Raw genomic sequence first — 13,581 nt, forward strand, 5'->3', positions numbered from 1 at the left:
ATACATTGAACATGTATCATCTGGCAGGGACACTCATGCATTATCAGGCAAGAGTAGCACATATACGCAACAAAATTCCAAAATTTCAAAAAAAACGTCACGGTTTGCTGCAATCTCTCCAAATACACAATGGAAACTTACTTAGTTCATAAGCCTGGGTAAGCATATCCCGTTCATAAACAACATCCATTGTTTCGACTGCCTTATTACTATCTTCATCATCGTCATCTTCGTCATCTATTTTTTTCCCATACTGCTTTATTAGTTTCAGGCATCGAACAATAATCTGAGTTCCTGCAAATATTAACGGTCACTTAAGCACATAAAAGGCAGCAGTGGATCACTTTTACCGCTAAATTATAATGCCCTTCTCTTAAGTTTTAAAAATGAACTTTTAACGTGAACTAGTCCACCGCACTCCTGCCTCGCTTGCCACATTCTACCCTACGTAAACTAGAGGTGGTCCAAAGCTCGACAGCCAGTGTCCTAACTTGCACCAAGTCCCGCTCATCCATCACCCCTGTGCTCGCTGACCTACATTGGCTCCCGGTTAAGCAACACCACAATTTCAAAATCCTCATTCTGGTTTTCAAATCCCTCCATGGCCTCAACCCTCCCCATCTTTGTAATCTCCTCCAGCCCCCTCCAGCCGCTCCCCCCCCCCCCAAGAGATGTCTGCGCTCCTCTAATTCTGCCCTCTTGAGCATCCCTAATTATAATCGCTCAACTATTGGTGGCCGTCTCTTTTGTTGCCTAGGCCCCAAGCTCTGGAATCCCCTACCTAAACCTCCCCGTCTCTCTTCCCCTCTTTCCTCCTTCAAAACGCTCCTTAAAACCTAGCTCTTTCACCGAGCTTTTAATCACCTGTTCTCCTCATGTGGCTTGGGGTCAAATTTTTTTTAAATCTCATAATACTCCTGTCAAGCGCCTTGGGACATTTCACAATGTTAAAGGCTCTATATAAATACAAGTTGTTGTTGAACTTGTTTGCTCTTCAAAGTCCAACTGCCTTGGGAATTGCAAATTATCATTTGAAAAAAAAATTTTTTTATAAAATGAGAATTTTTTTTTAAGTTTCATCGAGATGCATTCCCCCACAGTGATGACAGCATTTCAACAGACCTTCAAAACAAAAAATTGATTTGTATCCTTATTTTTCCAGAAACCACCGCATACTTCTTCTACAAAGGGCTGGATTTTCTGGTTCTGTCCTCCTCCATTTTCGCCCCAGAATTTGGGGGGGAGTGGCAATGAGCTCTTCTGGGCGGGCAGCCAGCTTCCAATGCCCCGCCAGGGTTTTCAAGGCCGGTCTTGGTGAGATGCGGAGCATTACCACCCCGAAGGAGGCGAGCCGGTATGCAATGCCCCTGGTTGCGACATTGGCTTGATTTCTGAGTCCCACCCAACCCGTGGTACTGCGTAGCGTGCCCTGCTGGGACCACCTGCGAAAACGGGTGGTCCAGCTGCAGTGAGGTAAAGTAATGTCCACCTCAGGTAAGTGTGATTGTTTTGCCTTTTCTTTTTGCGATTTATGTTGTGGCGGCGAGTTATTTATTGGAAATGTTTTTGATGTTTTTTTCCCTCCCCCTAGACTGCTCAGAGCGTTCCCGGGCCAGCTGTTTAGCTCGGGATTTTCGTATGCTCAGCTGGCCTAGCACCCTAAGAGAGGTGTACAACGCCTCCCTTAGTGCTCCGCCCTACACTCACGGCCCAGCTGCCCAATTTTGCTGACTGAGGTTCAAACTGTTCCTGGGCACAAACTTTACCACCCCACCGCTGTTACTGCCCCGAAATGAGCAAAGCCTAAAATCCAGCCCAAAGAGTTTAAAAATCTGATAAAATATTAAGAAGACAGCACATGTCCAGGGGCCCAATACTGCAATTGTTTCTCACAGTCCTGGAAAAATCTTCCATTATAGTCAGTGCATGATGTCAAACCCCAAGATATCCCCAATAAGATGATGAGGTTGCAAGAATGAGGCCAAATGCAGATTTGGATTTCAGCAGATCAACAACTGAAGGCTAGAGTTGAGAGAGACATCAAATTCCACCATGCTACTGAATATTGTCCTTCCTTACTGCACTCACTTTTTTATAAATCTGACCACTCAATTTCATTGTTTCACATGAAATGCTAGTAACACGACTTAACAATATGGTCCGAATGAATATTTTTACATCTACTTGCTGAAATAGGGACAGCAGAGGCACTGTACAAGGTATAGCCAAGTATTTTAAAATCAATCCCTAACCTGGAGCAAAAACGTTAACGATTACAGCTACAAATCAGAGACTGTAGTGCAGCCAGTAAGAGCAGTTTTCCACGCTGCAAGGAGAGAGCACTTGGCGTTTTGTACTTTAAAAAAAAAAATGTTGGAACATAGGTGGTAATCACTTTCACATAACATTAAGACTCAACACTAAGGATAGAAAGTGTCCAGGAGCACCTTTTAAAACCCAGTTTAATACGGGATTGGATTTGTACTCCACTCTGTGTGAAGTCTATGAAAGGGTCTCACATCACATGTCTTGCGTGCATTTTGGAATCAAATCAGGGCCCAACTCTCAAATTATACAGACACTTTCACATTAATGTTGAGTAAATTTAGATGCGCATCAATGTGCAAGTGGAATTATAACTGCAGCCCAATAATGTTCAGGTTACCCAGTTCTCTCTAAGCTTGACTGTCATCCTCCATTTACCCAAATCAATATCTGATGTGCGCTTTGGATAAGCAAAGCACACTGTAATTCTGAAAGAGAGAGTCTAGATTACCTTTTTTTGTCACACATGGTCCTCCCTCGGGATTCAGGTCCTTGAGGGGAATAGTAATCACCTTGGCTATACCACCAGCCACCATATACTGATAAAGTTTTTTGAAAGTTCTCTCACAAAGACCCTATGGAGAGGAAAAACAAACAGCTGTAAGTGAAAGAAACGGTCTCTCGGGTACACAATGACATACTTAATTCATTATAGTATGAGAACTGAAAATAATGACAACTTTTGATCCTTTCCACTACTTTGCTGTGAAATTCTGAACCTGAATTTCCTCATTGTGGCAAATACTGAAAAGTTGTAGGATTGGCAACAGGTTTGTGGTTATGTTTTGGTCAGATACAATTACAGGTGCACACAGGTGAACTGGTGCGACATGTGCAAAAAGATCATCTTAAAATTACAAGTTGACAAAGTTAGCCCAGAACATTGAAACAGGATGGTCCAGATTGTTTCAGTTTAATTTGTTTCTTTCCCTTTTAACTTTAGTTGTAAAGCCTCTCCCCTTTCCCTCTTTTGGTACCCACCCATTGTGCCCAACTTCTTGACCACTTGATTCACACCACTGACATGGTCACAACTACTGTAAACACAAAAGCAAAATACTGTGGATGTTGGAAATCTGAAATAAAAACAGAAAATGCTGGAAATCTCAGGTCAGGCAGCATCTGTGAAGAGAGATACAGAGTTAACCCTTCGTCAGAACTGGAAAAAGTTAGTGATGTAACAGGTTTTTAAGCAAGTGATGGGTCAGGGAAAGGGAGGGGGGAAGGGGGTGGAGGGGAGGAAAGAATAGGGAAGGTCTGTGATTGGATGGAAGGCAGGAGAGATTAAGTGGCAAAAGGGATGATGGTGCAAGGCAAAAGGAGATGGTAATGGGACAAGTTAAGAAACAAAAGATGAGTCTAGATAGGGTGTAAATGGAGATGCTACTGACAATGTTGCTTTACAATCATTTAACTAAGATAGGTGCGCTTCTTCAGGATTATTACCACACTGCAGTCGAAGTGCAAAACCGAGAGCGATAGTGCAAGAGCTTGAATATCATTCAAGGCTAGGAATCGAAAATACTTTTGCAACTTTGTGCCTTATTTTAAATTCTTCCCCCAAGAAAAAGAAAACTCTGCAGCCAAATCCCAGAGATCTTCTATTGTATCTGATACCTTTTGAAAAAAATAAAGTTTCTTTCAAGGCTCTCCTGCACCGTGCTGTAAATATCCCCATTTCAGGAAGTGTGGTGGGGTTGTATCAGTCAGAGCATTAACTGCAGTGCAACTGTTCGATAAAACAAGAATCTCTCATTGCCGGTTTCGCAAAGAATGATAAGAATGGACGGTTTCTCCCACATCCCCTCCAATTGCTTCAATATTCATTGAAGATTAAGTACTGAAAGAAAAGCAAGGGCCCTGTTCCTCATTACTAGCCAAGAAGAACAGAATCAGGCTTTGAAGTATATACACCCCGGAATGAAACAGCTGGCCGACAGTCACTATCTGAGCGAACACATGGAGAATGGACACTTGATAATATTATAGCTTCTTCCCAATACATTTTTGTGCGCTCAGTATCAGAAATAGTATGAATTACCCAGCATGTCCTTCAAATCGATGAAAGCGACCAGTATATAGCCCAAAACAGAAAGCTACCAATTGAAAGTAAATTATACAGAAGCAAAAAGTTAAATCATCAGGTCGGATAGCACCACAGTATTTCACACAATCTGTTTACCCCACAATTGTGCTTTGGAGACGCTTACCAGCTCATCCCTAAGAGTTAGCATGACTTCCAGCTGATTGGGCCGACTCACAAGGATATTGGAGATTTTTTCCATTAAAATGTCATACTTGCTTCTCCTGCAGGTTTCAGATATAAAAGTGAAGCAGTTAAACAAAATGTACCTCTCAGTGTACATCACTGACAGCATTCTATTCTTAAAAAATAAATGAACACATTGTAACATACATGTACATAAGAGCAATACAGGTCACACAATACAAAACAACGATCTGCAGCACATGTACCTTCCCCGACCGCCGCGCCCCTCCCCACGCTTCTCAGTTTACTGCATTGCAAAGCGCAGGCAAGTGAAATAAGTATACTTTATTCATGTAAATTTCTCTCTGCAGTCCAGAGCAGAGTTAAGATGCTGTAGAAATACCACCAAACTGACATAGAAAGGACAGTGAATCCTAATTGCAACAATCACCGATGTGATTTGATCCAGGTAGTTTGTCACTGAGACTGCCATTTAGTAGCCCGACTGGATTTCAGCTCTCAATGTACAGCACTGATTAACTATAGGGTGCCGCAGAGACAGTAGTGCTTAGTTATACCGCAAGCTCTGCACTACACTCTGTCTAAGGAATCAGAACTTGGTGCCTGCCTGCTCGGCAAATACTAATGAAATTGTTTTACCACTAATGAGGAGCTCGTGGGGCAGTCAATTCTTTTGCGAACATTCAAAAATGAAGTTTAAAAAGTCCCCTTTGCACCGGCTACAAAAATGGTCCCTTTTCATAACTGATCTGGGTGACTTCCCCCGATTCAGCATCTCATTGGTGCCAGATGTGCAAAGACCTCAGCATTGGTACCAAAAGGTAGAGCATAACATTTAATGATTTCATCTTCTAACAGCTTTATTGTAAAGCAATGAACATGAACAACAGTTTTCAAAGTGAACTATTTTACCGGTCAACATGAAAGCGTTTGAGAAGGAGCAGAATGGAATACTGCTGGTTGCCATTCGGCTGCCGAATCACGTGAGACTGAAGAGTAATCAGGTCGTTTCTGTCGAGAACTCTTCTGTGATAATGCATTTTACGGGCATCGACTCTACAAGAATAAATATTTTGCTTTTAAAAATCAAAGCAGTTGCACAAAGTGGATCTAATGTCTGTGAATGCAAAATGTCCTCACTTGAAGGCTCCACTGTGAAGGTCTCTCTGCAGCTCTCCCTGCCATCTTGCTCTACCCAACCTCTCCAGTATACAATAGGAATAGGCAGGCAGTTTTAACTCTGGATCACTTTCCCACCCAATCAGAGCTCGATGGCGTAACATTTGTGAGGTGACGATGACCAACTTTTCTCCCCACCTACAGAACAAACCAAAACAATTAATCTCGCGTGAATGAGTCATTAGTATATATATATATATATATATATATATAAAAAAAGATACGAAGCACTGAGATACATGTCTGCAGTACAATAAAAGTACTGCATCATAACCTGCCTTTTTCTTTACAGGTATGGACTAACCTGCTGGTTTCAATGGCACTGTCCTTCTCTGTAAATCATCACTCTGTGACACTTGAATGAGTGTAAATTGTGAAAACACTTACAAGTACTACATTATGTTCCTCCTCTAAAGCCTCTCCCCAGTTGTCCAGCTCAGAGGACTGTCCTTGCTGGATTCTACCCTTGCCTGTCTGATCATAGCCAAAACATCATAGAATGGCTTCTTCTTCCCACCTCCGCAATGTAACCTCTGGAACTCCACAGGATCTAGACTTGGCCTCCTCCTCCTCATGTTGCTCCTTGACAACATAATCCGCACAAGGGGCCAGTTTCCACATGTACGCTGACGACACCCAGCTCCACCTTTTCACCAACTTTCTAGACCCCTACACTGGTCGCCAATGCTTCAAATTTAAAACACTCCTCCTTGTTTTTAAATCTGCCCATGTCTTGCCTCTGCTCCTCTCTGTAACCTCCTACAGCACTAAGTCATGAAAGTAATATAGCCCATATGTCAATACAGAACGGCTGCTGCCAACGAACCGGAAGCTGCTGCCATACTTATTAATGTATAATAATTTCACGGGTTGGTTTAAGTATTCATGTATAATAATTTTGTTGGAAGGGTTGCGGAGATTTATTTGTTTGGAGTTTGCTGGTGCAGATTTTCTTTCTTGATGTGGCTCTGTTCAGCAGAAATGCATTAAACTTATCATTAATCTTCAACTTGCCAGCAAACATTCACTGTTCACTTCGCACTTGGGATCATTTAACATGGATTCGATTTTTTTAAACCGAGCCTCCAAATTTTCTCCAGACGACATGGTGTCCATATTATTTTATAAAGTTTTGTCCAGATTAAAAAGTAAACAAAGCCTGTCCAAAATAAGTACTTCTGATATGACTATGACAGCTTCTTCACAAAGCAACGAACAGATGTATTTGACAGTCGCTGCAAAAGGGTTCACAGCATAGTTTCACCCACTCTGAACCGCAAGACTTTCATGGAGCTCTGTAAATTATCTGCTGCTTTTCTTTTCAGTTAGCGAACAACCAACAAAACACTGACTCTGCACATGTGAAACTACTTCTACTGCGTTGTCATAAATGTAGTTTTAAACCCAGCTGTCAGCTTCACCTGGTTAAACAGTTAGAAAATGTAGGTGTCATAAGATAAGATGCCATTCTAAAATGGCAATTTTTTGTAAATACAATACTTTGGATGCTGCAAAGTTTTAGATAATAATATTTCATAACTGACCTTGTTACGGCTTCATCCAACGTACAGCATGGTTTATACGGCTGAGTCCTCATCTGTGCAGATATATTTTTGCGCTTGTTAAAATACTGACAGGAACCCTGAATTGCATCTTTATTATCTGAAATGATGCAAACAGGATAGATATCATCTCTAGGTGTGGGATCCCTCCGTGTCTCTTGAATTCCTGTCTCTGGATCAATTTCTTCATATCTTATCAGAAACAAAATATAAAAAGATTCAAATGCAGTTTAACATTCAAAGCAGTAGTCACTGCAGTCGTACTAACAATTTAGAATAGGCATACTTCATTAGTGAATATCAAATTTGAAGAGCACTATTTTAATTTCACTAAAATAATTTGAATTACTAGAAACCAAATTTAATGCTGGAGATTAAAGTTGTTAAAGCTTTGAACCTTTTCTTACGAGCTTTATAATCCTGATTAAAAACAAGACAGAACTGCTAGATATTAACACCGAACATACACCCACACACAATCCTTGTTAGTTGTAATTTATCACTTTGGTTTTAATTCTGCTTTTAAATAACTTCATTTAGTATTTCTTGCTCCTGTTTTAGTTTTTGGATCATTATTTTCCATTTAAACAGTTTGTTCTATTGAACAAAAATAGTCACTCTCAGCTAAACAGCTCTGTCCTGTTTGAAATGATGCACTGAACAGTGTCGACAGACAAGTAAACCTTAAAGCATAAAGAAGGAAATATTTCACTGCATTAGCCGCTTAAGAGATGAGTGCTAACAAACTCGTATAAAGGTCATAGTAGGCCACATGAAACTATGGCACAGAATTTGCTAGAGAAATAGTGGTGTGTTTTTTTTTTACGTTTACCCAAGTGGGCCTCAGTTAACGTCTTACCACAAAGACATCACTTCTGACAGTGGAGCACTCCCTTAGTACTGTATTGGAATGTCAGCCTAGATTATGTGCTCAAGCCTCTGGAGTGGAGTGGAGAGTGCACAATCTTCTGACTGCGAGTCGAGAGCATCACCACTGAGCCACAGCTAACAAGGTGCGTCAATGTCTTGATTTTCAAATCCCTCCATGGCACCTCCCTCTCTCTATAACCTGCTACAGCCCCATTACTTTAGAGGGGATTTGAGGGGGAAATATTTTTGCTCCGAGAGGGTGTTAGGGGTCTGGTACTGCCTGAAAGAGTGGTAGAGGCAGAAACCCTCACCACATTTAAAAAGCACCTGGGTATGCATTTGAAGTGCCGTAACCAACAAGGCTAAGTCATCATCCTAGGCGGTCCCTCAGAATCGAGGAAGACTTGCTTCCACTCTAAAAAATGAGTTCTTAGGAGACTGAACAGTCCAATATGAGAAAGACAGTCCCTGTCACAGATGGGACAGACAGTCGTTGAGGGAAAGGGTGGGTGGGACTGGTTTGCCGCACGCTCCTTCCGCTGCCTGCACTTGATTTCTGCATGCTCTCGGCGATGAGACTTGAGGTGCTCAGTGCCCTCCCGGATGCACTTCCTCCACTTAGGGCGGTCTTTGGCCAGGGACCCCCAGGTGTCAGTGGGGATGTTGCACTTTATCAGGGAGGCTTTGAGGATGTCCTTGAAACGTTTCCTCTGCCCACCTTTGGCTCGTTTGCCGTGAGGGAGATCAGAGTAGAGCGCTTGCTTTGGGAGTCTCGTGTCAGGCATGAGAACAATGTTGCCTGCCCAGCGGAGCTGATCGAGTGTGGTTAGTGCTGCAATGCTGGGGACGTTGACCTGGTCGAGGATGCTAATGTTGGTGCGTCTATCCTCCCAGGGGATTTGCAGGATCTTGCGGAGACATCGTTGATGGTATTTCTCCAGCAACTTGAGGTGTCTACTGTACATGGTCCATGTCTCTGAGCCATACAGGAGGGTGGGTATTACTACAGCCCTGTAGACCATGAGCTTGGTGGCAGATTTGAGGGCCTGGTCTTCGAACACTCTTTTCCTCAGGGGGCCGAAGGCTGCACTGGTGCACTAGAGTGGGATTAGGCTGGATAGCTCTTTGTCAGCCCGCACGGCCATGATGGGCTGAAATGACCTCCTTCCGTGCTGTAAATTTCTATTTCTATGATACTCTCCGAGATCTCTGCATTCCTCCAATTCTGGCCTTTTTTGTATCATGTCCTGAGTGATGAAAGGTGCTGTACACATGCTCTTCTTCGAAATAGTGCGAGGAGGCAGATGGTGCCTTGGTTTAACACCGAATCCGAAAGACGGCACCTCGGAAAGTGCAGCACTCCCTCGGTACTGCACTGGAGCGTCAGCCTAGATTTTCGCACTCAAGTCCTGGAGTGAGACTTAAATCCACAACCTTCCAACTCAGAGGCGAGGATGCTACCCACTGAGCCACTGCCTGACACTAGGACGCTTCTGAAAACCAACCTATTTAACCAACCTTTTGGTCACCGATCCTATGTGGTTGTGTGGCTCTGCAACACTGCTGTGCAGCGCATTGGGACCTTTTGCTATGTTAAGGGTGCCATATAAATGCAAGTTGTGGTTACCCATCACATACCCCCACCCCGCAACAACAACTCACCGGTCATAAAAGACTAAGGGCGGCCTCTGCTCGGGCAGCTCGTAGAACTCGACCTCCCGGCTGCCGATCAAGGCCTCCCACAGGAATTGCTTGGTGGCCGGGTCAAGCAGCAGCGGGAAGGCGGGGACGCGGCTGTCGAGCCGGAACCACAGCGTGGAGAAGGTGATGCCGTCCAGGCCCTCCAGCGCCACCTCGTCCAGCAGCGCGTCCAAAGCGTCCATCCCTCCGTCCCGGCCGGCCGGGCCCAGCACAGCCCAGAGACACCGCACGGCAAGCCGCAGGACGCTCAGCCGCGCTTCCTGCAGTCAGCGCAACGCGTTGTTGCTGCTCAGTCACCTCAAAATCATTGCTCCTCCACACACATCCCCCACACAGAAATACATCATTATACAACAACCGGGGGGGATTTCATTTCTAATTAAGAATTACAGATGCAGTAAAAACAAATTGTTCGTCGTAACTATTATAACCATTAACTGTCTTGTTAAGCATAACTGGTGGATAAATGAACCATAACACTTGGATTTATATAGCCCCTTTCACAACCACCGGCTGTCCCAAAGTGCTTTACAGCCAATAGAGTACTTCTAGAAAAAATGTAGTCGCTGTTGTAACGTGAGAAATGCAGCAGCCAGTTTGCACACAGCAAGCTCCCACAAACAGCAATGTGATAATGGCCAGATAATCTGTTTTAGTGAATGTTGATTGAGGGATAAATAACAAGTGCATCAGTGTGGCACTGAAACATATCAATAAAGGCCCTGGTTCCACACTTCTTTCTGCCAGGACAGCAGTTGATGCTGCAGAAAAGGTTGCCAATGTTATGTATGTAAACATTATAACTGTGTAATACTTGCCAGCAGAGGGCGCACCTGTCGGAGACCCAAGGGGCACCTGCACACCTCGTGCAAGGGAGTATAAAAGGTTGTCTGCCATGCTGCTTAGGCACGCTGGCATTTTATTAAAGAAACTAAGGTCACATCAGTTTAAGCTTACAGTTACTCAGCCTTGTACATAAGAACATAAGAATTAGGATCAGGAGTAGGCCACCTAGCCCCTCGAGCCTGCTCCGCCATTCAATAAGATCATGGCTGATCTGGCCGTGGACTCAGCTCCACTTACCCACCCTCTCCCCATAACCCTTAATTCCCTTATTGGTTAAAAATCTATCTATCTGTGACTTGAATACATTCAATGAGCTAGCCTCAACTGCTTCCTTGGGCAGAGAATTCTACAGATTCACAACCCTCTGGGAGAAGAAATTCCTTCTCAACTCGGTTTTAAATCGGCTCCCCTGTATTTTGAGACTGTGCCTCCTAGTTCTAGTCTCCCCTACCTGTGGAAACAACCTCTCTGCCTCTATCTTGTCTATCCCTTTCATTATTTTAAATGTTTCTATAAGATCACCCCTCATCCTTCTGAACTCCAACGAGTAAAGACCCAGTCTACTCAATCATAAAGTAACCCCCTCATCTCCAGAATCAGCCTCGTGAATCGTCTCTGTACCCCCTCCAAAGCCAGTATATCCTTCCTTAAGTAAGGTGACCAAAACTGCACGCAGTACTCCAGGTGCGGCTTCACCAATACCCTGTACAGTTGCAGCAGGACCTCCCTGCTTTTGTACTCCATCCCTCTCGCAATGAAGGCCAACATTCCATTCGCCTTCCTGTTTACCTGCTGCACCTGCAAACTAATTTTTTGGGATTCATGCACAAGGATTTAATGTTTTTTGTTTACTCCCAAAAAGAGTTTCATGCACAAGGACCCCCACGTCCCTCTGCACCACAGCATGTTGTAATTTCTCCCCATTCAAATAATATTCCCTTTTACTGTTTTTTTTCCCCAAGGTGGATGACCTCACACTTTTCGACATTGTATTCCATCTGCTAAACCTTAGCCCATTCGCTTAACCTATCCAAATCTCTTTGCAGCCTCTCTGTGTCCTCTACACAACCCACTTTCCCATTAATCTTAATGTCATCTGCAAATTTTGTTACACTACACTCTGTCCCCTCTTCCAGGTCATCTATGTATATTGTAAACAGTTGTGGTCCCAGCACCGATCCCTGTGGCGCACCACTAACCACCGATTTCCAACCCGAAAAGGACCCATTTATCCCGACTCTCTGCTTTCTGTTCGCCAGCCAATTCTCTATCCATGCTAATACATTTCCTCTGACTCCGCGTACCTCTATCTTCTGCAGTAACCTTTTGTGTGGTACCTTATCGAATGCCTTTTGGAAATCTAAATACACCACATCCATCGGTACACCTCTATCCACCATGCTCATTATATCCTCAAAGAATTCCAGTAAATTAGTTAAACATGATTTCCCCTTCATGAATCCATGCTGCGTCAGCTTGATTGCACTATTCCTATCTAGATGTCCCGCTATTTCTTCCTTAATGATAGTTTCAAGCATTTTCCCCACTACAGATGTTAAACTAACCGGCCTATAGTTACCTGCCTTTTGTCTGCCCCCTTTTTTTTTTTTTTAAAACAGAAGCGTTACATTAGCTGCTTTCCAATCCGATGGTACCTCCCCAGAGTCCAGAGAATTTCGGTAGATTATAACTAATGCATCTGCTTTAACTTCCGCCATCTCTTTTAATACCCTGGGATGCATTTCATCAGGACCAGGGAACTTGTCTACCTCGAGTCCCATTAGCCTGTCCAGCACTAGCCCCCTAGTGATGGTGATTATCTCAAGGTCCTCCCTTCCCACATTCCTGTGACCAGCAATTTTTGGCATAGTTTTTGTGTCTTCCACTGTGAAGACCGAAGCAAAATAATTGTTTAAGGTCTCAGCCATTTCCACATTTCCCATTATTAAATCTCCCTTCTCATCTTCTAAGGGACCAACATTTACTTTAGTCACTCTTTTACGTTTTATATATCTGTAAAAGCTTTTACTATCTGTTTTTATGTTTTGCGCAAGTTTACCTTTGTAATCTATCTTTCCTTTCTTTATTGCTTTCTTAGTCATTCTTTGCTGCTGTTTAAAATTTTCCCAATCCTCTAGTTTCCCACTAACCTTGGCCACCTTATACGCATTGGTCTTTGATTTGATACTCTCCTTTATTTCCTTGGTTATCCACGGCTGGTTATCCCTTCTCTTACCGCCCTTCTTTTTCACTGGAATATATTTTTGTTGCGCATGATGAAAGAGCTCCTTAAAAGTCCTCCACTGTTCCTCAATTGTGCCACCATTTAGTCTGTGTTTCCAGTCTACTTTAGCCAACTCTGCCCTCATCCCACTGTAGTCCCCTTTGTTTAAACATAGTACGCTCGTTTCTGACACAACTTCCTCGCCCTCAATCTGCATTACAAATTCAACCATACTGTGATCACTCATTCAGAGAGGATCTTTTACTCGGAGATCGTTTATTTTTCTTGTCTCATTACACAGGACCAGATCTAAGATAGCTTGCTCCCTTGTAGGTTCTGTTACATACTGTTCTAAGAAACAATCCCGTATGCATTCTATGAATTCCTCCTCCAGGCTACCCAGTGTGATTTGAGTTGACCAATCGATATGTAGGTTAAAATCCCCCATGACTGCTGCCGTTCCTTTTTCACATGCCTCCATTATTCCCTTGATTATTGCCCGCCCCACCGTGAAGTTATTTGGGGGCCTATAAACTACGCCCACCAGTGATTTTTTCCCCTTACTATCTCTAATCTCCACCCACAATGATTCAACATTTTGTTCATTAGAGCCAATATCGTCTCTCACAACTGCTCTGATATCA

The 13,581-nt window shown here is 43.4% G+C and overlaps 1 protein-coding gene across 2 annotated transcripts in view; it reads right to left on the reverse strand.

Moving 5' to 3' along the window:
- The window catches only part of LOC139281113 (general transcription factor 3C polypeptide 1), an 87,938-nt gene extending 77,810 nt beyond the window's left edge, over positions 1 to 10,128 (reverse strand). The window contains exons 1-7 of one of the 2 annotated variants that reach the window (XM_070901072.1): positions 9,829 to 10,128; positions 7,279 to 7,488; positions 5,696 to 5,872; positions 5,468 to 5,611; positions 4,536 to 4,632; positions 2,777 to 2,900; positions 142 to 294 (exon numbers count right to left, since the gene is read on the reverse strand). In XM_070901072.1, coding sequence (XP_070757173.1) covers positions 142 to 294; positions 2,777 to 2,900; positions 4,536 to 4,632; positions 5,468 to 5,611; positions 5,696 to 5,872; positions 7,279 to 7,488; positions 9,829 to 10,049 — 1,126 coding nt within the window. In that variant the 5' untranslated portion in view covers positions 10,050 to 10,128. The remainder of the gene's footprint in view (positions 1 to 141; positions 295 to 2,776; positions 2,901 to 4,535; positions 4,633 to 5,467; positions 5,612 to 5,695; positions 5,873 to 7,278; positions 7,489 to 9,828) is intronic. The other variant, XM_070901073.1, reaches the window with a different exon arrangement.
- Positions 10,129 to 13,581: the final 3,453 nt, after the last annotated feature.

Source organism: Pristiophorus japonicus, chromosome 15 (assembly GCF_044704955.1).
Source record: "Pristiophorus japonicus isolate sPriJap1 chromosome 15, sPriJap1.hap1, whole genome shotgun sequence".
NCBI classification, from domain to species: domain Eukaryota; kingdom Metazoa; phylum Chordata; class Chondrichthyes; family Pristiophoridae; genus Pristiophorus; species Pristiophorus japonicus.